This window comes from Dendronephthya gigantea, unplaced genomic scaffold (genome assembly GCF_004324835.1).
Source record: "Dendronephthya gigantea isolate DGI-Jeju-01 unplaced genomic scaffold, DenGig_1.0 000016F, whole genome shotgun sequence".
In the NCBI taxonomy this organism is placed as follows: domain Eukaryota; kingdom Metazoa; phylum Cnidaria; class Anthozoa; order Malacalcyonacea; family Nephtheidae; genus Dendronephthya; species Dendronephthya gigantea.
The window spans coordinates 1,698,009-1,722,867 of NW_021163026.1; the positions used below are offsets into that span (position 1 = coordinate 1,698,009).

General features: G+C 37.4%; 3 protein-coding genes and 1 long non-coding RNA gene across 4 annotated transcripts; 1 reads left to right on the plus strand and 3 right to left on the minus strand.

Annotated features, from left to right (window-relative positions):
• Positions 1-2,133: 2,133 nt before the first annotated feature.
• On the minus strand, positions 2,134-4,906 carry LOC114520356. Its single transcript, XM_028540604.1, has 4 exons — positions 4,762-4,906; positions 4,382-4,588; positions 4,181-4,298; positions 2,134-4,024 (listed from the first exon to the last, which is right to left on the minus strand). The coding sequence occupies exons 1-4, from the start codon at positions 4,847-4,849 to the stop codon at positions 2,437-2,439; spliced, it is 2,001 nt and encodes a 666-aa protein (XP_028396405.1). The 5' UTR covers positions 4,850-4,906; the 3' UTR covers positions 2,134-2,436.
• Positions 4,907-8,413: 3,507 nt separating this feature from the next.
• LOC114520546 lies at positions 8,414-15,122 on the minus strand. The gene is made up of 2 exons (XR_003686702.1): positions 14,597-15,122; positions 8,414-8,877 (listed from the first exon to the last, which is right to left on the minus strand). It is a non-coding gene; the product is annotated as an uncharacterized LOC114520546 (long non-coding RNA).
• Positions 9,375-17,579, plus strand: LOC114520545 (GTP-binding nuclear protein Ran-like). Its single transcript, XM_028540840.1, has 5 exons — positions 9,375-9,794; positions 10,180-10,215; positions 12,296-12,380; positions 16,798-17,111; positions 17,238-17,579. Exons 1-5 carry the CDS (start codon positions 9,741-9,743, stop codon positions 17,391-17,393), a joined length of 645 nt encoding a protein of 214 aa, XP_028396641.1. The 5' UTR covers positions 9,375-9,740; the 3' UTR covers positions 17,394-17,579.
• A 674-nt stretch (positions 17,580-18,253) lies between these two features.
• On the minus strand, positions 18,254-23,712 carry LOC114520602 (vegetative incompatibility protein HET-E-1-like). The gene is made up of 5 exons (XM_028540908.1): positions 22,622-23,712; positions 20,460-20,669; positions 20,191-20,359; positions 19,482-19,844; positions 18,254-18,734 (listed from the first exon to the last, which is right to left on the minus strand). The coding sequence occupies exons 1-5, from the start codon at positions 23,267-23,269 to the stop codon at positions 18,595-18,597; spliced, it is 1,530 nt and encodes a 509-aa protein (XP_028396709.1). The 5' UTR covers positions 23,270-23,712; the 3' UTR covers positions 18,254-18,594.
• Positions 23,713-24,859: the final 1,147 nt, after the last annotated feature.

Genomic DNA, 24,859 nt, shown 5'->3' on the forward strand with positions numbered 1-24,859 from the left:
ATTTCCGATGTGAACAACTTTGGTTTGAAGGGCAAAGCCAAAGCCAAAGCCATGTAGATACAAAAGGATAATAAAGAAATAGTTAATAAGATGACTCTGACGTGTCCACCGAAGGTTCCCCATGATATCGTCATAGTTTGCAAACTTTCATTGCAAAGCAATCGAGCAAACCACAGATTATCTACACAAGATAATATTAAAAGGATAATAGCAGCGGTAGGATATAGGAATTGACGTGTTCCACAGTCAAGAAAATAGAGTGGGCACGGGATCAAGATGCAATGTATCAGGAAAATAGGAACTAAAATATTTTTCACTTTTACTTCTCCTTCTAGATCCAACAGGTTAATTTCGATGTCATCAACCGTATGTCTGACTGACCATTTCAGAATGGCCTGTACACACCACAATATGATAAATGAAGCATCTAGTAGCAACATCGAAAATACCAAGTACTGTAATATGCTGTCATTGGATGCAAAAAAGATTTTTATCCATTTGCCAGGTTCATCAGTTGCACTAACTGAATGCTTCCAGACTGAACCAATAAACATGATGAACCAGAAAACTCTCAAGATCCATCCTATTTGCCTATTTACGTATAGATGCTCGATAGCCTTAATGAATCCTTTTCGGGAAACCAATTGCTGAACTTCATCAATAGATTGTCTTAAATCTTCATTCAACCCAAACGCATATCCTACTGTGAAAAGACAAAACGGCATTGTGAAGCAAAGGCAGTGAACTTTACAGGATAGCCATAAGGATGCGAAAATTGCCAAAGAAATCGGTAACAATGTCTGTAGTGCCTGAACTTTATTCATCCATCTGGCGACTTGAAGGTAACACATCAGAAATTGGCATGCCAACACGTATGGAAAAAAGCCTTGGCTGTGGTACAAGCTCTCAAGGACAGGAATATAATCCATGATTGCTGAAGCGATGGTGAGAGCGAGAGAAAAGGTGAATATAAATCCAAGATACGCTTTTCTAGGTACAAGCAGCAGTAGTGCGTGAATAACCAACGCTAAAAATGGAATTTAAGATAAAAGTAAGGTGGTCGTACATAAAAATATCAAGATTCAACCTGTCAGTGTCGAAAATGTAAATACAATCTGAAACTGAGGTTTCTAATCGAAGCTCCATAGTTTTCAAAGACAAAAACGGCGAGAAATTAACTAATTGTTATAATAAACCATGTTTTTTGACAAGAAGCCTAGTTGGCGATTAACTTTTGCAATTGAACTATAGGAATATACGGCCTACCTGATTTTTGTTTTGCATGCACAAAAAGAGGATGTTGACCTGGCCTAATGACAAACTAAAGACAAACCTGGCCTAAAGACAAACATATAGGATTGAAGCTAACGACAAAGTAGAAACGGTAAACTGGGAATCTTGGTTGAGTGTTGGAATTTCATTACGTTGTATAGTTTTGAGTTAATTCAGTTTGTCGTAAACGTCAATTTTACTCTTTATCAAAAATCTCTTTGAATACAATTTTGACACAAATGATAGCGATATATATCTTAAGCATGCTCGCGCAATATATACTAACGTGACATGAACCGTTTAAAATCAACGCAATTTAAATGTAATTATCATAACTTGAAAATGATGCACGTTTTAGCTTCGAAACGTCGTTCAATAAAGATAATATCGCTATCATTTACGTCAATTTTAGCCGTAATAACTGAAGCATTCATTACCTGCGCAGTCTTTAATGAAAGCCGCGACATTGACGTCGATGAAATTAAATCCGGTGTGTGTGAGCAGCAAATGGATTTGAATAATACACAGTAATCGTAGAAGAAATTCCATCATTTGGTCTCTCTTCAGCATATTAGTAGTTAAAGGCAGGGAGAAATGAGCGTAGTTATACCACAAGCCTGTCTACTAGCGCACAATCAATTCACTAAGGTTTTGGTTTTGTATTTTTGAAACGCTTTGCCGTTACCACAGTAACTCATGCAGCTTTTTAGCCGCAAACTCTAAACTTAGGGAATACCTGTAACGAACCACAATTCACGAATTTCAGAAATTAAAATTTCGAAATACGGCGATAACTCTCGAACAGCTTGTCAACTTGACATGATATTTTAATACAATTCAATATTTTAATACAATGTTTGCATGAAGTTTTTATTTAAGTGTTCTCTGACGGGGTATAAGGGAGGCGGTGATGACAGAATAGTTTAAGTACGAATTTTAGTGAAAATTGCCCGATCGTCGAATCAGTTCCATCATTACTTTTATGTCATATATATAAATGTACTAACGTGCAGTGTACAATGTTATGTATGCAATAATTCATAATATACCAAATATAGCCAATCAGTGAATTACGTTATACGTCAGAGACTTGCGATTGTGATTATATATTTAAAGTTAAAAAACGAAGCTGCATGATTGCCTTGAAAAATGTTCATCCGAACTTTACTCCACTTCTGCGTCATTTGATTCTCTGTTTCTCCCACAAACATTAAAGCATCCTTTTTTCTTAAACCCCAGTTTCTTCAAAGCCTTTTCCAAATTCAAACATATATCATATGGTCCATCTGAAGTCGACAGGTTTAGTTGGGGAACCTCATTTACTTCGAGAACACCATAGGCAAATGCCTTCTTTCCCCCATTCCTATCAAAAAAGCAAATCAACGAGCCCGACTCACCACCCTGTAAAAATGAGCCAGTATTCCTTTTTACCGACTTCACGACTGTAGTATCCTGAAACGTAACACCGTCGTTGTAAGAAAAATCGGTGGCCACGATGCAGCTTTCATGACGGTTCGGCGACAAACTGATTTTTACAACCTTCACTATGTCTGGCTTCCCATCACTCTCATCAATAACTCTCTCATGCAATTCTTTCCATATTTCTTCCCAATCTGGGGGAGGTACATCCATCACATTACAATTGATTTTGACGCGATCGGATATTTTCACAGCCATGATGTCGCATTTTTCATCAAAATGACACTTGTGAAAAGTACCAAGAGGTATGCAGTTGATTGTATCGTCATCGGCTAAAGCAGCCGCCTCGTCGTTCTGTTCGATGACGTCTTCGGTTGAATCGTCATCAGTGCTGTTCTGGTTGGTGTCGTCTTCGTTTGAATTGTCATCAAAGGAAATAACCGCCTCGCTGTTCTGGTTGGTGTCGTCTTCGGTTGAATTGTCATCAGAGGAAATAACCGCCTCGCTGTTCTGGTTGGTGTCGTCTTCGTTTGAATTGTCATCAAAGGAAATAACCGCCTCGCTGTTCTGGTTGGTGTCGTCTTCGGTTGAATTGTCATCAGAGGAAATAACCGCCTCGCTGTTCTGGTTGGTGTCGTCTTCGGTTGAATTGTCGTCAGAGGAAATAACCGCCTCGCTGTTCTGGTTGGTGTCGTCTTCGGTTGAATCGGCTTCGAAGCAAATCTCCAGGTCAACGGAGCACTGAAAAGCGTTATTGTCGTCCTGTTCCATACCGTCTTCATAACAATACTTTTGCCGTCTAGCATTCTCATCTGTATTATGTGACAGGGAATTGTGCTCCTCTTGAATATCCCCTCTTTGATTAAATGCTGCCTGTGCGCGCCCCGCATCTGTTGCACAGCCTACATGGGAGCAGGTAAGGGCATAATGCTGTTCGTCTTTGCAACAAAACATGGTTAGCGTTCCACTTGCTATTACTTCAACTTTTTTCTTTCTCCAAAGCCCCCCCATTGGATTCGAATCACCATCAACCAACACCTTACCACCGGGAACAGCTTTGCTTGGTTGAGTTGGTTCATCAGATGTTGATGGCTCAAACTCAATGGAGGGTTGATTTTCGCATCGACTAGCCAAGCGTTTGAAATTCGGCTTTCTTTCTGGTTCATTAAAAAGGTGAAAATATTCCTTCGCATCATCACATTCGAACGTTTCCTGAAGTTGACGATACACTTGCTTATGGTCCATTTCATTCTTCACAGTGAGGAAGAAATGTGGACGTTTGATCACATCGTTTGCAGCGGTCAGACCATAGGCTCCACACAACCATGGAAAACTATATAAAAACAATATTAATAATATGTTTTAGACAGTCAGGAATACATTGGGAATGAAAAATGGCACAAATTTAATGCGTAATAGCTAAATATATACTAGTTACTGGCAGCATGCATCCGTGAATTTTCAATTATAATAATAATAATAACAATACCTCTTTAGTTGGCGATAAATTTCCTTTTTTATCTTGCGTCTTGAATTAAGGAATTTTTCTTTAAACCAAGCGCGTTTTTCTTCTTCGATTTTCTTCTCTGCTTCTCTCCGCTCGCTTTCTGTATTTGCAAAAATATTAAGCATTATTAATATTAATATATTAAGAAATTATTACTATTTACCAATTTCCAACAGTATTTACCTGTAATGCTCGCTGTTGCGAGTTCATTTTTTTCTTTTGTTGCGTCAGCATCGAAGCAAATAGCCGCCTTGTCGTTGTTGTTCATGCCGTCTTTCTTCGTATAGTCATCGGTGTCCACACGATGTCGCTTCCAGGCATTCCAAATTGGCAAATCTGGCTCCAAAATGTAAAAAACATATATTCCGCTAACAAATTCACAAACTATCCCTATAATAGAACAAAAATATTGTTTGGAAAAATTACTTTAAATTGCTTGATGTATACATGTATGTGGGTCATACTAATAGAACTAAACATTTTTCAAAGTCGAACAAACCCATAGCGTATGTTCTTTCCCGACAAGTATATAGGCATACGGGCTCGCAAGGTTATTCACTTACCCAATAATGTATGGTTTATATCGTTTACCAATAGAGCCAAGATAGCAAATATGATAGAAGCAAGTGCGTACCCAATGATGATAAGCATTACCAAAAATTGAATGAGCCTGTCAATCTTTTCTTCCACTTGTTCAATATCATTAGACCATAGTATACCAAAGCGATGCAACATATAGACAACAAGGATTACTACAGTTCGTATAAATATTCCAAGTGTTTGGAAGAAATAAATAATCCAAGTGTTTGGCTGTGTTTTCCAACTTGTGTAGGCAAAAAACCATAGTAGAAATGTAAGTAAGCCTGTTAGTAAGACAGCTCTGACATGGGCCCAGACCTTCTTACGTAATGTCAGCGACAGGGATTTCAAGGTATCCTCACAAAGCGATAAAACTAAACTAAATGTCAGTATAAAATCTACGTTAAAAAGAACAGCCCCAGCGATTGGGTATATTGATAGATCTCGCCGACTGTAAAATAAATTTTGAAACCCAATCAAAAGGTTAAGGATAGAAAGTTTAAAAAACTCATGACATGTTGTGTCCTTTATTTTGCTTCTGTTGCCTGGCGGGCCGATTTCAATTTCATCAATACTATGCGACAATGACCATTTCAGAAAACCTTGTACAATCCATGAAATTTTGCAAGCAACATCTTGTAACACCAGCGACAACGAAAAATATTGTAATATGCTACGGCTTAATTTGAAGATCGGTTTAAAGGGGTCTGATGTATATGCAGCTTTGAAGAATACTATGAACCAGAAAACCTCTAAAATCCCATGCATTTGTCTATCTTTGAAGCGATGTCCAATAGATTGAATGAATCCTTGACGGTAAACCAAATTTTGAACTTCGCGAAGGGATTGCTTTATGTCTTCACGAATTCCTAACGCATACCCTGCATTCAAAAAGCAAAATGCAATTTTGAATTGAGGGTTGTTATTGGAACAAAACTTGGCGAAAGGTAGAAAAATAATCGGGAAGAGGTTCCAGACTACCGGACGATTTATCCACTTTTCAACGACGTCTTCAAGGATGCATATTATCAATTGGCATATCAATATTCGTGAAATGAGCCCTTCTGTGTACATACATTCAACCATCGAGAAATAACCTAGTCCTAGTGGTTCAGCTACGATTGGAAGAGCGATAAAAAAGCCGAAAGTGAGTCTGAGATACATCTTGTCGGCAATAAACAGTATCATTGCGCACACTCCCAAATCTAAAGAACAGAAGTATATATAACACAAAATTTTTTCAGTCATATGCTATAGTTAACTTTAGCGGTTCCGTTTACTTTATTGCCCCGCGAGTGTTACATTTATTTTGGCAGTAATGAAATCTCGCATGCTATTATTTGAAAGTAAAAAATAAAATAACTATACCCTAAACTAAAATAATCCCTCTAAACTTTCAGCTAACTCAATTGCTCATTTTCATAAATAAAATGCAACACAACGGGGATCTCTGGCGCAGTCGAAGCTAAGTTCCAAGTCGTGCAGGAGCTAAAATATCGCTTGGTATCAGTGCATGATGAATTACTTCATGATGATATCAGATGAATTAAATGTAAGTAATAATTTGGTTAACGAAGAAATAAAAATTAAAAATACTAATCGTGTTCTTTTAAATTCCATGCATAGCGTGAACTCATGCACATGCAGGGTTCCATAATGCCATATAGAGTTTTTCATATACCATAATACATCATTCCCTGACAGTATTTTGATAAGATAGCTACTATAGAACTATCGGGCAAATTTCACAATTATCACAATTTTTAAAAATTGAAAGATGTATATATACCAGAGCTAGATTCGAAGACTGCAAATTTTGTAAAATTGATAGCGAATCTATTACTATTATTTCTCACATGCATATAAGCCTTCAGAAGAAGCCCCGGACTATCTATAAACCTGATTAAAAATGTATACATGCATGCACCTTTTTTGTATACGTGTCCAAACTCGTGTTGAAAGATATTCCGTGGTGTCATTGCATGAAAGATCAGCGTATAGACCGCGAAGGGTAGTTTTTTTATATAAGAAATTACAAATCTGAGTATACGTAAGGGTAGTTTTTTTAATATAAGAAAACAGAAATGTGCGTACGTAAATTGCATGGAATGCTAGTTAAAAGTATAGTATAAGTTCTCAGTCACAGTTTGCAGTGGCGAAAACAAAGTAAAGCAAATCGTCTTATGTATATACATTACACTCTCGCTAGCCTAAGTCGTATAGTCTCTAAACCGCCCATGTTACATAAATACTGAATTTTAGTTAGTCCTGTGGTTTGTCGCATCTTGTTCCGAGATGTCAGAGCGATCACGACAAAGTGAAATGGTTTCATGTAAAGATATATAGGAACTATAGCTATACGTAGTCGTAACATATATACTCTAGTTTATAGTGACAATGAAAACAGTTTAGCCTCAAAATCGCATTCTATATTAAACATTTGTTTCACACACATTATCACGAGGATACAATCCAGTTGAAACGCGGGAATAGGAGTTTATTGGAGTTTAACTATGTCTTTCGTATGTTTCGGTTCGAGGAAATTAACTGCGTCATGTAACATGGCGTATAAGTTACATCATAATTGTGGGAACCACTGAATATTTTCATAAAATACATGCACAACAATAGTAACTCCGAATAAAGTAAGCATTTTCATTCAACGTTTCGACTTTATTCTGATGATGAATAAATAAAGTCGAAACGTTGAATGAAAATGCTTACTTTATTCGGAGTTACTATTGTTGTGTATGTTACTGATCATAACTTCTCTCCCAATGTTTAAGGCAAGTGAAAGAAACGTCGTCGTCTAACTTGGCTACAGTAGCTTGACCGCAAACGTTAACCGGTTTGTTAAAGATACAGTATATAGCAATGTCAATGAAAATACTCAGTACCTCTACAGTTTCCAATGAAAGCTGCGACATTGACGTTGGTTTGGGTTAAATCATTTCCGATACTTGTGAGCAACCCATCGATTAGATGAACACAGAATAACCTGATGAAAAAGTCCACCATCTTGGTTTTTTAGATTTTATATCGTTTCTTTCGTTTTCAATTTAAAAACCAAGGGACAAACGTAGAACTTAGAAGAGCAGTTTCAGTTTTCGATTGCGTTTCAGACGGTGGTCAGTTTGTTAATTTTTCGGGATGGACTCGTTTTAAGAAATGTTTGCATCACAATAGCCGGAATGATGGGGGGTTGTCAAGGAATGTATTGCGAATCAGCGAATGTATTGCAGAATCGAGAAGCTAGGAACTCAGTAACTTTTAATAATATTCTACGTTTGCCTGGTGACTTTTTCGGCATATTCGACTATGCTCGAGTAAAGGGCTGTTTACATGAGCCCGGTTACTCGAGATTCAACGACGCGTGAGATGATTTTGAGGTATAAAAATAAGTCTTTATGACACCAAACAAGCAAATGCTATTGTTCTGTTGATTATACGACTGCCAGGATCATTTATCTGCTCATTTCAATACCTCAAAATCATCTCATGCTTCGTTGAATCTCGGGTAACTGGGCTAATGTAAACAGCCCCTATACCATTTTTAAGTATATTTGCCCATGGTCGAGTATGCCATTTTTCGGTATATTAGACCATGGTCGATTCATAGACAATTAGACACATCTGAAAAGTTTATTCATAATGATAATTAATATATGAAAGTTGAATTTATTTGTTGACAAAATAGCTGCCCGGCCTGTCAGCGAAACTGAACAGGTTTGGATTGTATTTGTTGGGAAATGAAAGAACCGTCAAAAAGTTCACAACAGAACAAGGGAACTCGATAAAATTTTGATGAAATTCGATAAAAATTAGATGACAGACAAATTTAGATACGTGATGATACCATTTATAAACTAGTTTCGCTTTTTCAAGACAACATGTCTCTAATGTCCCAAATGTCGATATAAACTTTGGTGAGAAATTTGGTGAAGAGGTTTGATATCATATTTACAAAGTCGTTTCGTTTTTCGTCGTAGTTTCAAGTTCCTTGGCGAGATTCATCATCTCTGCGCTAATGGCGTCCATGTCGTCTCTCTCTGTGTCAAAATGGCTGCTTTTTCTTGACCTCAGGTCTTTATTCCCGTTTGCTGAAAATTGTTAAAGCAAAGCATCTTAAACAAAGATATTACGAGGATGAGGGGACTGGTAGGCGGGAGTAACAACTGGGCAATATCTTGTGTGGGAATGTGCAGGTTACATTAACATTTTTGTCTGTAAACAAAAACAAAAATATATATTAGCCTGTGAAAAATGTTACTTTCTATTTCTGATCATTTACATAAAACATGATCAAATAATTTGAGTAAAAATTTCGTAGAACATTGCTTGCATTAAAATACAATAATGGAAAATCTTTTCAGCTTTCACTTTAAATTTCATTTTATTTTACACTTTATTATTTTATTTTTATACATGATGTAGAGGAGTGTATACCGGAACACTATTTATAAAGACAAAATGCCCATCTGGGAACAGGTGGAACTATCATAGAGATGATAAATAACAGTGTTGTTTGTATAATCTCTATGGAAACTATGGCAAACCGACGCGGCCATGAATACTACTAATTTACGAATATACAGTACTTAATGTTGAAATTTGAAACTATATTCTGAAATATGATACTTCTTTTACAAATACAATGATTACTTGTTACATAAGTAAACCGATTTCAAGATATAAACCAACAATGAGTGACACAAGACTATGCATTTGTGAAAATGCACTTACTGGATATCTGACTAAAATATAACTATGGCGATGGGATTTCATACAATGAATGTGAAAAAGCGTAATTTGAGTAAATCAATTGTGATTTTTGGCACTTCACTCGATGCACGTAAATTCCAGAGGTAAATTCTAAAGGGTCTTAATTTCGAGTGGAGTTATACACTTCAAATTCAAGCCAGGAACAGTTGAAGGAAAAAAGAGTCCAATCTACGCTTTTGCGATGCCGGGTGCAAATGCAATGCTCTCAGAAGCTAGAGTGCTCAAGTTGTCAGTTGTGAGTTTATTAAAAAATTAGGTCCCTTTAACTACTTCTTAACCCTCACTAAAAGGCTGTTATAATAATAACATTCGAGAATGGAACCACAGAAAAAAATTTATAGTAATCGAGTTGATACCGTCACAATTGAATTTTGGAAAATATTTAGCAAATACCACCTATTCGCTTAGAAATTCGCTTACCTTGCATTTTTACAGAATAGATTTGAAAAGAATTTATGCGTCAAAAGATATGAACAACAAAATGCTTTCGATATAATTGTTAAACTACTTCCTGCTGAGATTGGTATTTCCACGTATAATAGTTATGTGGTTGTAATTGCTGGTAACTTTTAAAGGCATTAACATTGCCTAGCTGAAATTTCTTCTAATATTTTAAATAGGCTGGCATATTAAATGGGAGTTTTATACAACAAAAGGTAAGATCATGTTATGGTTCTATTTCACACGATTCTGGTTCTCAACCACGCTATAACAACTGTATATATGATTCAGGGTGTCTTTCTGCTAATTGATGCGTCAGATGAAATGATTAAGAAACTTGTGACATTATATCTGAGAGTGATGAGATATTTCGTACTGATCTATCTATATCATGATCCAATGAACTGCCATTTTCAGGCGTGCTTTTTCTGAACGAATAAAGAGCAAAAATCGAGAAATCTTAGCCAATAACGAAATTCGTGCCTCTAGGACTCACTGCCGTGTGTTATATTTCTGTGAGATCGCGTACTTAGGAACGTTCGAGGAACAGTGAACTCTAATACACTGGAACAATAACTCAGGGCCCGAATTGAAGTCAACTTTGTGCTCAGTCCTTTTTAAATATTTTGTCAAAAATAAACATTTTGAATCGATGAAGTTTTCATATTAATGACGACTGAGGGAGGGAGACTTCAGAGGAAGTATGTCTATACTGTATTAGGAGTTTCGTATTAAGAGTTAAGCCTCGAGACAGCCTCGGTCCTAGCCGCTTCAAATAAAAATGAATATAGGAACACTACAGGCTTTTACATAGATCAGTGGCTAAGCAGAGGGCGAAGGCGAAGGGACCACGTTGCTATATTTTTACTTCGAGAAAGATACATTGTTTTTAAAAAATACAAAATGTCGCAAAACGTTAACGTTGAGTTTAAGGTATGTTTTTTTACACTACAATAAACATAATTTGAGAAGTAATCGTATATAAGACTAAGGTTTATGTCAAATGAACATGGCGTAGATTATGGGGGGGGGGGTTTGAGGGGCTGGAGCCAGTGGCCACTGGAAAAATCTTACTGGGATAGATCAGCTCCCCTAGAAATTTTCCAGAAGATAATAACTGCATCAGAGCAATGTTGAATCTTTGAAAAGGCATCTATATATACACATGAAAGAGTATTGCCAGTGAATATTATAATATGTCAAACAACTCTGAAAAGCAATTGCAAAATACAGAATCTCGACCGCAGCCACTACTCTCCTTATCCTTATTTTATGCATGGAGACTTTTAGATCGGCTTAAATCATACCTAATTTTAGTGTGCAGTGATAAAGTAGAATGTGCAGTGATAAATGGTATTTTCTCAACAGACCTCACTCACTGGATTTCTAAATAGTTGTCCCCAAAATGCTGGGGCCGGTTGTATCAAGCCTGTTTAGCTTAAATGGTGGATAAGTCAAAATTAGATAACACTCTTACATTTCTCTTGAATGAGTCAACTTGAATACTATGCACTGAATATGTAGTTGTGAACAGTATCTTTGTTTTAAGGTTGAAAAACATTTAGTTCGCTTCTTGAATAAAACATCAGACTTGCTTTCAGTTTTGAACTTATCCACCATTTATGCTAAACGGGTTTGACACAACCGGCCCCTGCAAATCAAGTCATAGGGACTACAGAAACTTTTCTGCAAGGGATCCTGCACAATTCCCCTCATATTTAAATTACCAATTTCTAGTTAAGACTATTTTTATCATGTCCCCCTCTCCACTATTACTATTGTGATATGTGCAGTGAAGTATATATCTAAATGAAGTATATACTTAAGTTAGCCTAGTTATATTCACTATATTGGTCATGTTTTCACACTTTTATGTTATCTAATGAATTAAAGCATGTGGTATGGAACACTTATAACTTGTTTGTAACTTTATAATAAACATGTCTAATACAGTCATACAATCATAAAATACATTGTAGCTCGTTCATTTTATCTTTTACTAGCCTTTTTACCCACCGGTCATAACTATGGGTACTGAGATATTTTCTCCGGCTATCGGCCATATAAACTACGCCTAGTCTACCGATGCAACTATATATCAAGAGGAAAATTCCTATTTAAAATGTAAATCTAATAACGGAAGGTGTTGCTAGCTAGATATAATGTATCTGAAGTTTGAACCCCCCCTCCTAGAAGAAAACAAAACTCTACACCTATGGTTGCTACTCAGGAGTTCAGCTTGACCATGTATTGTATTGTATTGTATTGTACATTTCTTCATGTTTTTCATTATAGCTTGTTCTTATTGGCGATGAAAAGACTGGCAAAACCCAGTTGTGTAGACAACTTACGAAGCAGGGGTTTGAAAACAATTATGTTGGTATGTGTGATAATATTACTCCTAAGATTATAAATTACAGCATTTAGTATTTTTGGAAAAGTGAATATAACAAATCCTACATTCTGATTGGTCAAATTTGACCTATTATGCTGTTATATTCACAGCATAATACAAGCATAAAGAATTTCAAAATGGCAGCTAGCCATTTTGTAGACGTTTCTTAAAAGAGATAAGCAAACAAATGCAGTTCTTGTGTCAATTCACTTGTGCAGAAATTCTAAAATAATTATTCGCCTTTGGCAAATAATTATTAAATATCTATCACAATAATCACTACTCTGGTTTTGAAAGTAATTCAGGGGGGGTATCTAGACACTTTTTTAATCGCACTCCTATTTGTTCCACTATTTATCAAACCAGAGTAGCAATAATTAAAATGGATTATTACATACCACTTGTCAAAGTTTTGTTTTCGTAGCGTTTCATTGGTCAAGAGCGAATCACGCGAGAGTAACAAAATTTTTATGTTGCCAGCGCGACCCCCTGCAGAGTGAGATAACGTGTTATCTCTTTGGAAATAACAACTTTTATCCATTTGAAATTATGTCTTTTATAAATAGATATTTCGTTGTTTGGTTTTTCTTTGACAAGTGGTATATAATAAAAAACTTATTTACTGAAAACTCAGAACACACAATGTTTTGTGGACCCTCGACCATCAATATTTTACTCGGCTTTGCCTCGTGAAATATCGACAGGTCTCGGGTCCACAAAACATAATGTTTCCTTCGTTCGCAGTAAATAAGTGTTAATTATATACCTGGTTAGCGTGAACTTATTAATAACTTTAACAGCACATATATTTATGATATGAACAATAAAAAAAAAGGGAAGGGTTGTTGGATAAACACAATAAATAAAATTCAAACATGGCCTCTTTTCTTCGAAAAAATACAGCTATTTGCAAGCCACCATTAACTGTGAAGTTTTTATCATGCTTGTTTACGTTTCAAACTTTTGGGTTTAAAACCAATCACTGTGATATTTTGACAGTTGGGTGGAACCTATCAAAACAGAGTCTGTGCCCAAAAAAATGTGAAACAGGTGAAATTGTGGTGATTTTCAAATTTGTGGGTCCACATAAAAATGTTTTCAAAAAAATTTGGAACATGTATAATCTGGGCAGTTTTTACATCAGATAGTCCTCATTGTTATGAGCAGAAAGGCCGTGACTTGCATTTTAAGTTTTCCACATTGTAGATTTTCATATATCGTAATTCATCCAAAAAAAATAGCAAAAACTATAGCATTAAATAATCAACAATCATTAATCATATCATTCATTTTTGTACCCTAAATTTCAAAATGTCACACGAGGCATACCCCCAGACTTTTTCCCACACTGTGAAGCAACTACTTGGCCCATAGGCAGCCCAGAACTGATCTCACTGACCTCGCGCGACGCTCATGTTGTCTGAACAGTCTTATATTATGACAAGGTAGGCAACTCTCACGCCAAATAAGCTAAAAACGCACGATGGTTGACTCAAACACCTTCACAAAACCGCAAATATTTCGTAAAAATATGACGAATAAGAAAAAAAAAGTACAACACGTTAAACTTGAATAATTTTACTACATTTATACTATATTTTTAGCATTCAAATGTATTCCTATGCATGTATAAAACGTGAATGTTTTTTGGGTTTCTGGCAAATATATTTCAAAACCTATGCTGGGGACACCTTGCCTATACCTTCGTCATATTTTTAAATTGAAAATAGAAAGCTGATTGGCTGTCGTTTAAAAAGAGCCAATCAGCTTTCTATTTTCAATTTAAAAATATGACGAAGGTATAGGCAAGGTGTCCCCAGCATAGGTTTTGAAATATATTTGCCAGAAACCCAAAAAACATTCACGTTTTATACATGCATAGGAATACATTTGAATGCTAAAAATATAGTATAAATGTAGTAAAATTATTCAAGTTTAACGTGTTGTACTTTTTTTTTCTTATTCGTCATATTTTTACGAAATATTTGCGGTTTTGTGAAGGTGTTTGAGTCAACCGTCGTGCGTTTTTAGCTTATTTGGCGTGAGAGTTGCCTACCTTGTCATATTATAAGACTGTTCAGACAACATGAGCGTCGCGCGAGGTCAGCGAGATCAGTTCTGGGCCGCCTATGCTTGGCCATACTGAAATTAACCTTAAAATTATGGTGAAAAAACCACTCCCAACAAATATGAAGGCCTACCATTTCGTTTTTCGTTTGATCGTCTGCTTTGATATCTTTCTTGCAATATTTGTCCAGCTCGTCTCTTCACTGTCACAAAGCAACGATGTAGGATCATTTTGGGAACTTTTAATAATGATCGCCATCTTGGCTCTGTTTAAGAACCTCTATAAACTCTTTGACCAGTTTCGCATATGAAAGGACAACATCTCATATAACCAAACCATTATGAACTTGAATAATTGTAAGCTTTAGCAGTGACTACGAGTATAAGTTCGTCATTTTTGCGTCAAAGTCACTGCCTTGGCATACATCGTGGTTCATGAATCATACAACGCCAATTTCCATTTATACGCCGTGCCATGGATATACAACATATGTAACGTTCGATTTGTCACAAAAAAATCCTCATTTGTTCGGTTGTATCATTTCCATTTGAACATCCATTTCTATGTGAACATGTAATTTAATAGATAATACGTGCCACCACCTTAGTGGCATAAATATCTTCCTTGTCTTCCTCGGGAATTCGGAAATACAGCGCTGCCAGCAGGCCCAGCAAGACCCAGCGCAGCAGAAAAGACCTTTCTTATAATGACGTCAAACGCGGAAAGTCTGATGTTACATGAAATTTGATTGGCTCCATAAAACTATCGAGCCAATTTAACTTCGTGTAAGATCAGTCTGTCCGCGTTTGACGTCATTATGAAAAAGGTCTATTCAGCAGAATTACACAGCAGCCTCGTCCCAGCGCGTGTCTTTGGGCGGGGCCTAGCCTTTCCTTGTGTTGGATTGGTGCACTAAGCGATATTAAAATTCCATTTAATATAGCTCAGTTGATCGGTCTTTCGCGTTTGTCCGTTACTCCGTTTAGTGGATAAAGGCGGATTTCCACTTACAGCGAAATCGTTCGCCAGCGAAATATTTGCATATTTTCTTTTGAATTTTAACGGCATAAATAAATTAGTTCGACTTGACTGTTCTCAATTCAAAAGAAAATATGCAAATATTTCGCTGGCGAACGATTTCGCTGTAAGTGGAAATCCGCCTTAAGTTCAAAATAGAAAGCAAGTCTATCGTGTTATTCAAGAAGCAAACTAAATGTTTTTTACCATAATACAAAGTTACTGTTTACAACTACATCTTCAGTGCATAATATTCAAGTTGACTTATTCAAGAGAGATGTAAGAGTTTTATTTAATTTTGACTTATCCACCGTTTAAGCTAAACGGGCTTGATACAACCGGCCCCTGAAGGTCTGTTCACACGATCCAATTTTGTTGGATCAAATTCACCTCTGATGTATGTATTATAGTCTGCTGTCTTGTAATGTATATGAGCAGCAAATCCACTGAAGAGTGAAGCCAATACACTACAGCTTCATCAATAACCGACTATATTTCAAACGTCCAACAAAATCGGAGACCTTGACGTCATTACCTGACCCTGAATAGAAATACTAAGTAATTAGTGTAGGCGATAAACGGAAATAATGAGTGTCAAGTTTCCATAGCTCCACGCAATCTTAACAGATAAAATATGTCCCTTTTTTGAAACCATATTCTAGATTTCATTTTCTCTATATCAAGCAATCTCGTTTCCCGAGCCCGCGATTCCTCTGGCGAGTAAACAAAGGCTTCTTATTAGTTATTGCTTCTTATACGTTCCTTAGTACACGCGGCGGCCCGGGGCAAAAATCTCGTATTATTTCGTCGGCGATGATGCATTCGCGTTGGCTCCAAATATGATGAAGCCATATCCCCAAAGAGGCTTGACATATTTTTAGAGGGCCTTGTCCTCCGATCCTGCGATCCTCTCCTTCGGTAATAATTTCATACCCACAATCCACGAATATAATCCTAACTTTTAATCCTAAACAACAAGGAATATTTCGAACAACTGAATATTTCCAACAGTAGTTTTTTCCAATTCTTGTAGTATTTTTAGGGCCCCTGCAAACCTGACCCTAGGGACAAATTGTTCCCTTTGCCCCTCTCGGCAGCCCTGGGAGGTGACCGGCAGCAAGGACGGCGTAAGAGCGTTAAGTGGGGACGGGGGGTGTAATATTCCTATATTTCAAAGGAAACTGAAGTGCGTAAATATCGGACACGCCGAATTCGACCGAAGCGGTTTCGCTCGACAGACGAAAATTTCGTCTCTCATTTTAAAACCCTGCCAACAGTTCCGTAGTTTGTGATTCAAATTTATTTGCTTCCTTGTAGCCACGATCGGCGCTGAGGTTCATCCTCTCGTGTTCAATACAAATCGTGGTGTGGTCCAGTTCAACGTCTGGGATACGCCAGGTCAGGAAAGGTTTGGAGGGTTGCGTGATGGTTATTTCATCGGAGCAGCATGTGGTATAATCATGTTCGATGTCACTTCAACACTTTCCTATGAAAATGCTTGCAAATTGCATAGGGATCTCACTTGGATTTATGACAACATTCCTATTGTCATGTGCGGAAACAAGCATGACCTCAAGGATAGGAAAGTTAAAGCAAAAAATATCACACTTCTGAGGAAGAAAAAATTGAAAGTATGTTAATAACAAATATCAATTTTGCCCTAGGCTTCTGTGAGTTATGATTAGGATTGAAACTGAGATTCGGATTAGGGATTATTAGCCGTTGACGTGACGTATACTACGTACTCTTTCTTTCAGTATTATGGGATAAGCACGAAGAGCAAATACAATATAGAGAGACCGTTTTTGTGGCTGTCCCAGAAACTTACAGGTGACCCGAGCCTGCAGTTCTTGGAACCCAAGGACGTGAAACCCAAGGACGTGGAACCCATGGACGTGGATCTACAAAATTAATGTGGACCACTACGCTTTTTGTGTTGAAAACTATAATACATGCAGGATTATCAGGGGCCAGTTGTGCAAAAGACTAGTTAACTTTTAACTGTAGTTAAGGACAGAATTGGCCAGTCAGAGTCAAGTATTTCTGAGTTAATCGTAGGATTTAACTATGCAAAATGTAGTTATAGAACAATTACACTATAGACTAAACGATTTAAAAAAGACGTATTTTACTGATTTACATGTATCGAAAGAATATCCCAACCTAGTTTATTGAAAAGATCGCTGGGACTTGCATCAAATTGAGATCAGTTGGTAATTACCCAGCCTCGCATTTTGCAGTTTTTCAAAACGTTAACCAAATTTAATGTGTTAAATTTAATTTATACCATCACAAAATGGGCTACAATAATCAAAATACGGTTGAATTAAAGCTCCGTAAATTTTGAGGGCAGTGCTTGTAACTATGAGCTGGGGTATACATCCTTTTAATGGCTCCAATGGCCGAAGCAATCTTTTTAGAAATGCTTTCCACATGTCGCGCCCATACGAGATGCTTGTCAATTTGTAAGCCTCTTGGAGAGGCTCTTTTAAGACAATTTGGACATAATTTAGACATACGATTTTCCAGTATATTCGACCATGGTCGAGTATGCCATTTTTCGGTATATTCGACCATGGTCGAGTATGCCATTTTTCGGTATATTCGACCATGGTCGAGTGTGCCATTTTTCGGTGTATTCGACTATGATAATCGAGTATGCCATATTTCGGTACATTCGCCCTCCATTTTTCGGTATATTCATGGTCGTCGTTATAAGTTATAGTTATAAGTTTAACTTTAATTGATTGATTGAAATACGATTCATAGACAATTAAACACATCTGAAAAGTTTATTCATAATGATAATTAGTATATGAAACTTGAATTTATTTGTTGACAAAATAGCTGACAAAATGGCCTGTCAGCGAAACTGAACAGGTTTGGATTGTATTTGTTGGGAAATGAAAGAACAGTCAAAAAGTTCACAACAGAACAAGGGAACTCGTTAAAATTTGGATGAAATTTGATAAAAATTAGATGACAGACAAATTTAGATACGCGATGATAACATTTATAAACTAGTTTCGCTTTTTCAAGACAATATGTCTCGAATGTGCTAAATGTCGCTATAAACTTTGGTGAGAAATTTGATGGGGAGGTTTGCAATCATATTTACAAAGTCGTTTCGTTTTTCGTCGTAGTTTCAAGTTCCCTGGCGAGATTCATCATCTCTGCGCTAATGGCGTCCATGTCGTCTCTCTCTCTGTCAAAATGGCTGCTTTTTCTTGACCTCAGTTCTTTATTCCCGTTTGCTGAAAATTGTTAAAGCAAAGCATCTTAAAACAAACGAGATATTACGAGGACGAGGGAACTAGTAGAGGCAAGAGTTCGCGGGAGTTGTTCTTCATCCCTTGAGGCTGAGGATTGCACGACCTGATATATACATCTTGGCCTGGCACTAGTCAGCTTAATCAGACGAATAGCTTGAAATTAGGGCAAGTTTTCATGCCTCTAAGAGATGTGTGAGATTAGGTGACATCAAGGGCACAGAGGGGACAACATGTCCCCCTGGGGACAATTAAAATAAAACGTTTTGTTAGGATTATTATCACTACAAAGTACAAACTATCACTAGAACTTGGTCCATCCAGTTTATCACCACACTTTTTAAGACAGATTTGCGCCCTTGAGTGACACGTCTGTGACGGACGTTTCTGGAGATGATACGATACATAAAGTGCGGTTTTCGCAAGCTGTTTGCTCTCTGATTCCAACTATGCCTATGTTTTCTTAGAAAATAGCGCAAACAGAACTCGCAGTTTTGTACTTGTGGTTTGCCCGCTGTAAAGAGCGCATTATATACGAGCCTGTTTGCGGAGTAAGGAACCAGACTTTTTCAGAAAAACACCCACAATATCCTCGTTACATTTGCATGAGAAAATGCCCCAAAATACTCAATCTAATCTATGAAGCCGTAATCTGAAACCTCCATGTGAAACGCCCACTGATTACTCACGCGTAAACGAAGCTCCTAGATCTTGTCGATGATCTAGTCTTACCTATTTTCATTGAAATCGGATCGGAATCTGAGCGTGTGTGTCTCAACGTGGCTAATTTCTTTGACAGTTCTGCATTTAACGATGAATTCGCGTGGGAATTGCCGTTCACTTGTACAAAAGATCGCGGTCGTTGTCTTTTTGGCCCTTTCCTTTTGCATTTAACGCCTTTTTTCGTCGTATGCTCGTTGGAAGAGGAGCTGTTTGATTGATTTTTGCTGTCTTTCCTTTCCAGCGCGCCCTCGAGAAGGCTTGCAGCCGAAGAGACAGGAGGGACAATGATGTGTTCCTTTCTGTGATGAATTTCATCAAAAAGTTTCTCGAGGTTCTTATCGCGATGTGGCAGACCATCACATTCGTCCAAACCTGGAACAAGACATTTTGCTTTGTTCACATCGAGTAATTTATTGAATAAGTAATTCAATGCAGCGGAAAATTCTAGGAAACGTCCAGAATGCATTAGAGTTGTTACTCTCTAACTTTAGTATGACTTTGAAATCATTCACCTCTGCCTCTCCTATGAAAACTGATTTTCAAAAGGGGTGCTACCCCTACCCTACCCCTCTTGATCTTGAAGCTTTGATCAGAAAGTCTACATTGGAATGGGTAAAGTCACCCACAACCCTGTGGTCTTTGGTGGTAATCTCATGAAGCTTTGGAGGGTGTAACTGTGGGTGAGAGGTTGCCCCTCATAACTTTGTCAACCACTTACTGTCAGATGTTTTTCTCTCTTTTGCCTTTGTCCAGGGTTCATCAGACAAGTCAACAGGCATATCTTCTAGCTTATCAACAGGTACCGCCATAGCTGTGAGGATGATCTGGTTGTCCAAACCACCAGACGCCAGGAGCGTGCCATCATCTGAAATTGCTATTGCTTCCACCTGATGCAGATATAAATAAAAGTTTCATTACCGATAATTGTTTGCAACCATATTCTGATCAGAGTACCCTGCAAGATTATTGTTTCTATGGTGAACTCACCTCTGCTCCAAAGTTATGTTGTTTAAGTTTCAGTAACTCTTTTGAACTAGCTAGCGGATGCCACATTCTGACAGAATAATCACCACTGGATAGCAACAGAGGGTATCTCTTCTTGCCAACCACCGGATAAAATTTGACATCGGATACAGGGGCTTCATGGCCACGGCATTTTGTGAGGGCAACATTTTGACGAAAATCCCACAATATGACCTGGAAGAATATGTAAGAAAACAATAACACCTTTGAAATGCAACAGGTTCAATATTAATACACCTAACAATGTCTATCTATAGAACAATTATGTCTATCTATAGACAGGTCTTTTTGACATCATGCAATATTTGCTTGTTAAATATTTATGCCCACATTTCCTGCCAAGATGTTAACAATAGTTATGGATAATTAATATTTACTTTCAGTCACTGCAGTAGACAAAATTAAGTCATCTGGAATTGAGTAATGCACAAAAGAGAGGCTTCAATGCTTTGAATTTATTGTTCATTGTGTTTTGCTACACTTATTTGACAATATAAACTTTGAAAGAAATTCCTTTTGTGACTTCATGATGCAAATGGGCTTGGCACAAGGATGAGCTTTGTGAAGGCCCTCAGTTGAACTCATTAACTGGCGGTGTGCCATACTTTTTTGCAGCTAAATGCTAGAAGATCTCAACCAGATGTTTTGGGGACTCGGTTGCATAGCAAATACCATCAATTGATACCAAATACCACTTTAATTCCCTGAGAAGTATTTAGTATTTTGACCCTAATCCCTTGTCAATTCAAACTTTCTCAAGTGCTATACGGTATACGGTAAACCAGATTTGGCTTTCCCTTGAACAAACCATGCCCATATCCTGTTATTCGAGTACAAAATCCTTCCGACAAAGAAAATCCTTAGTAACGTTGGTGTCTTAAATTAGAAATGGCTTTCAGTTCCGAAATATAGTCTTTGTAAGGAATATATCACGAGAATATTAGAAGTTCACAAAAAGATTTGCATAATATGAAAGCAGAAGGGTCAACGCAATGCAATACATCCTAATTAGCAGTACGAAAAAGCTGACAGCTTAAAAAAGATCGTTGAGCTAATGGAAGTTGCTTGAAAAAGATTAAGCAAACAATCTAAACAAATTTTGAAACAATTTTGTGTTGCTATCAACATAGCTTAGCGATTTAAGTGAATGTAAATGAAGGAAATGTTTATTACAATGTATCGATTAATTAAACCCATATGAGGCGAAGCAGGACTGAGTAAATAAACTTCACATGTTATTGTTACGGATTTTAATCATCCATTCAATAAGCCAAATGTATTCTAGTGAGTATCAACTAGAACGAACTGCGTTGTTTAAAATGTCATCGGGAAGAATGAGCTGGTAATTTGTTTATCCACGAGATCTGTAACACGTTGCAAAATATTTGATATGCGAAAATAACTGGTTTACGGGTGGTGGACCACATACTGCTAAATTCCGCGTTGGTAGAAATTGTTTACGAACTTTTCGATTTAATAAATCGAAGAGCAATCTGGAACAATATCAGCGTTAAAAAAAAAGGGAAGCAAACGAAAGCATTAAATTTAGAATTCTTGAGAGCGTAAAACAACACAACAAAAGGTTGCCTAGAAGAGCACGATATTATGCACGATTTAATTGCTTTGAAAGTCAACAATAATTGCTAAAAGACAATCGGAATTCGCTGGCGAATTGTAAAAAATGTCGAAATTGCTACAATTTGTTGCATACTTTTTGACTTCGAACGTTTTATTGAATGTTGATTTTTGACGTTTCGTAAATTGCTTTGGCAATTAGACACACACACATTTCAGAGAATTTTTTTAGAACGTGCATGCCTTCTTCTGTACACTGTACAGTACCGTTAATAAGTGTTACATAACATTTTCGGCTTTAGAATTTTGCGCAAGAGACTGCCCTGGTGCAAATATCAGACAAGATTGCAGACTCTGTCTTTCAGAGTTCGTCTTTCGATGTCTTTTGAATGTATAAAGATAGTAACTTTGTCTGACCACACGAAATCAAAACAGTCTGAAATTAAGACCGCATAATCTCCGCAGGACATCCTAAAATCATTACAAATATGCACTACGACGAAAGGCGAGGGATATGTTTAATTAACTCTAAGTATTTCAAAGTAATTTACCGTAGAATCTGCTGAGCCCGATACCAAATATTCGCCACCATTTCTAGACCAAGAACATGCTCTTATGCTGTCGTCGTGGCCACCGAAGTATTTCGAAGTTGTCGCCCTGGCATCCCACACTCTCAGCGAACCGTCTTCAGAGCCGGAGCAAACAATATTTGGGTTTTCAACATGATATTTACACGTCCACACGCCGCTTTCATGGTCTGTCAAAGATCTCACGCATTTCTTAGTCTCGACATCCCAAAGTTTAATGTTTGAATCCCAGCTGGCAGTCGCCAACGTGCGGCTATCAGCCGAGAATGAACAGTCAAGAACCCATCCTTCGTGTTGGCTAAGTCGAGCTAAATTTTTCCCTGTTTTACAGTTCCATAAGCAAGCTGTTTTGTCACAAGATGTTGTAGCTAGAAGGTTATACTCGCTAGCTTTCTTGCACCACGCTAAACTCGTAATAGCTCCATCGTGAAAGCCTTTCAGTTTAGTACACGCATCACATTCGCTCAAATCCCAAACTCTGACTGTTTTATCCCAAGAACCAGAGGCTAAATAAACCGTGCTGTCGGTAGATTTAAATTCCAGACACGATATTTGCCATTTGTGGCCTTTTAAAGCCGACACGAACTCTGTGACAACACTAGCAACGCTCATACTTTGAAGAAATTGGTGTTTCACTTTCGGAGACTAGCTGTCTTTAAAATGCCATGAAGTGTCAATATAACAATTTTGTCGAAGACAATAAACGCTTCGAATCGTCGCGATTTTTCACACAAAAAGCTCAGTTTCCTGAAATCTTTCTTACTTGTTATATACGTTAACAAAGGTAGTCCAACTCAGCAAAACAGACGGTAAACACAGTAGCCTTTCTGAGCTGAAGTGGTCTTAAAACCACTCGCCAATATATTGTTGATGTAAACACGAATTTCCTCGTCTTTTGGCCCACAGGCGAAATCACAAATGGTCTTGATGTTGATGCCCCGCCAGTATGCTGTCGTATTGTCACGATTCACCTGAAAAAAACAACGCGAAACATTCTAGAAGTTCGCTTGTAGTGAAATGAACTTGTGTTGTTTCGAAATTCGTTAATTGCTACAACCCAACTTCCGGAATTTGTTCACTTTACCGGAAATGGCGCCCACAGAACATTCCTGAAGCATCGGCGCGCCTTTTCCCGCGAAATTCGATTTGCCAAATTCCCAAAGCCTTGCCACGAACAGTTTTAAATTCTTGGAATTTTTTCATAATAGGCCTTAGCGAGTGAAGGTCCAAGTTACATGATACCGGTTTGCATCATCGCCACATCAAGTTCAACTGCTAAGAGCTTTCTTATCGCACACAAAACTATGGTAATAAAAGAAAAGGTCTTCGTAGAGAACAAAAGTATTTGTAGAAAAAGCGGTTATGATTTCGTTGTAGCCAAACTTGATCTTTTCACAATGCGAATCCAGTATAGTGAAACTAAGGGTACCAGGTGAGATCCTGGTTTGGTCAAACACTGGTGAACCACCATAAACACATCAGCCTCGGCCCTGGGAAACGTCGCGGGAGATTCCGTGAATATAGCATACTAGACTAAATCACTAAAATGACTCGAATACACTGCCCTTCACCAATATCCAGCGTGTTTTGTCTGGGGAAAATATAAATTTGGAACTCCAATATGGTTTTCAGAGCCATAGCTTTCAGTATGTTGTAATACTTGATGTTTCCTAATTTCTAATGTCGTAATAGACTCCAGAAAGAAGAGCTTAGAACTGATAGAGCTATCCAGTATAAATAAAGTCAGTTCAGCTTAGGTTTCCTCGTGTAGTAACACTGGATCAATAAGAGATGATCCTTACTGGACCTCTATGAAGAACAGTTTAGAACTGATAGAGCTATCCAGTATAAATAAAGTTAGTTTAGTTTAAGTTTCCTCCTGTAGTAACACTGGATCAATAGGAGATGATCCTTACTGGACCTCTAGGAAGAACAGTTTAGAACTGATAGAGCTATCCAGTATAAATAAAAGTTTAGTTTAAGTTTCCTCCTGTAGTAACACTGGATCAATAGGAGATGATCCTTACTGGACCTCTAGGAAGAACAGTTTAGAACTGATAGAGCTATCCAGTATAAATAAAGTTAGTTTAGTTTAAGTTTCCTCCTGTAGTAACACTGGATCAATAAGAGATGATCCTTACTGGACTTATAGGAAGAACAGTTTACATTAGACAAAGCTGACTACATCATAAGTAGCCCACA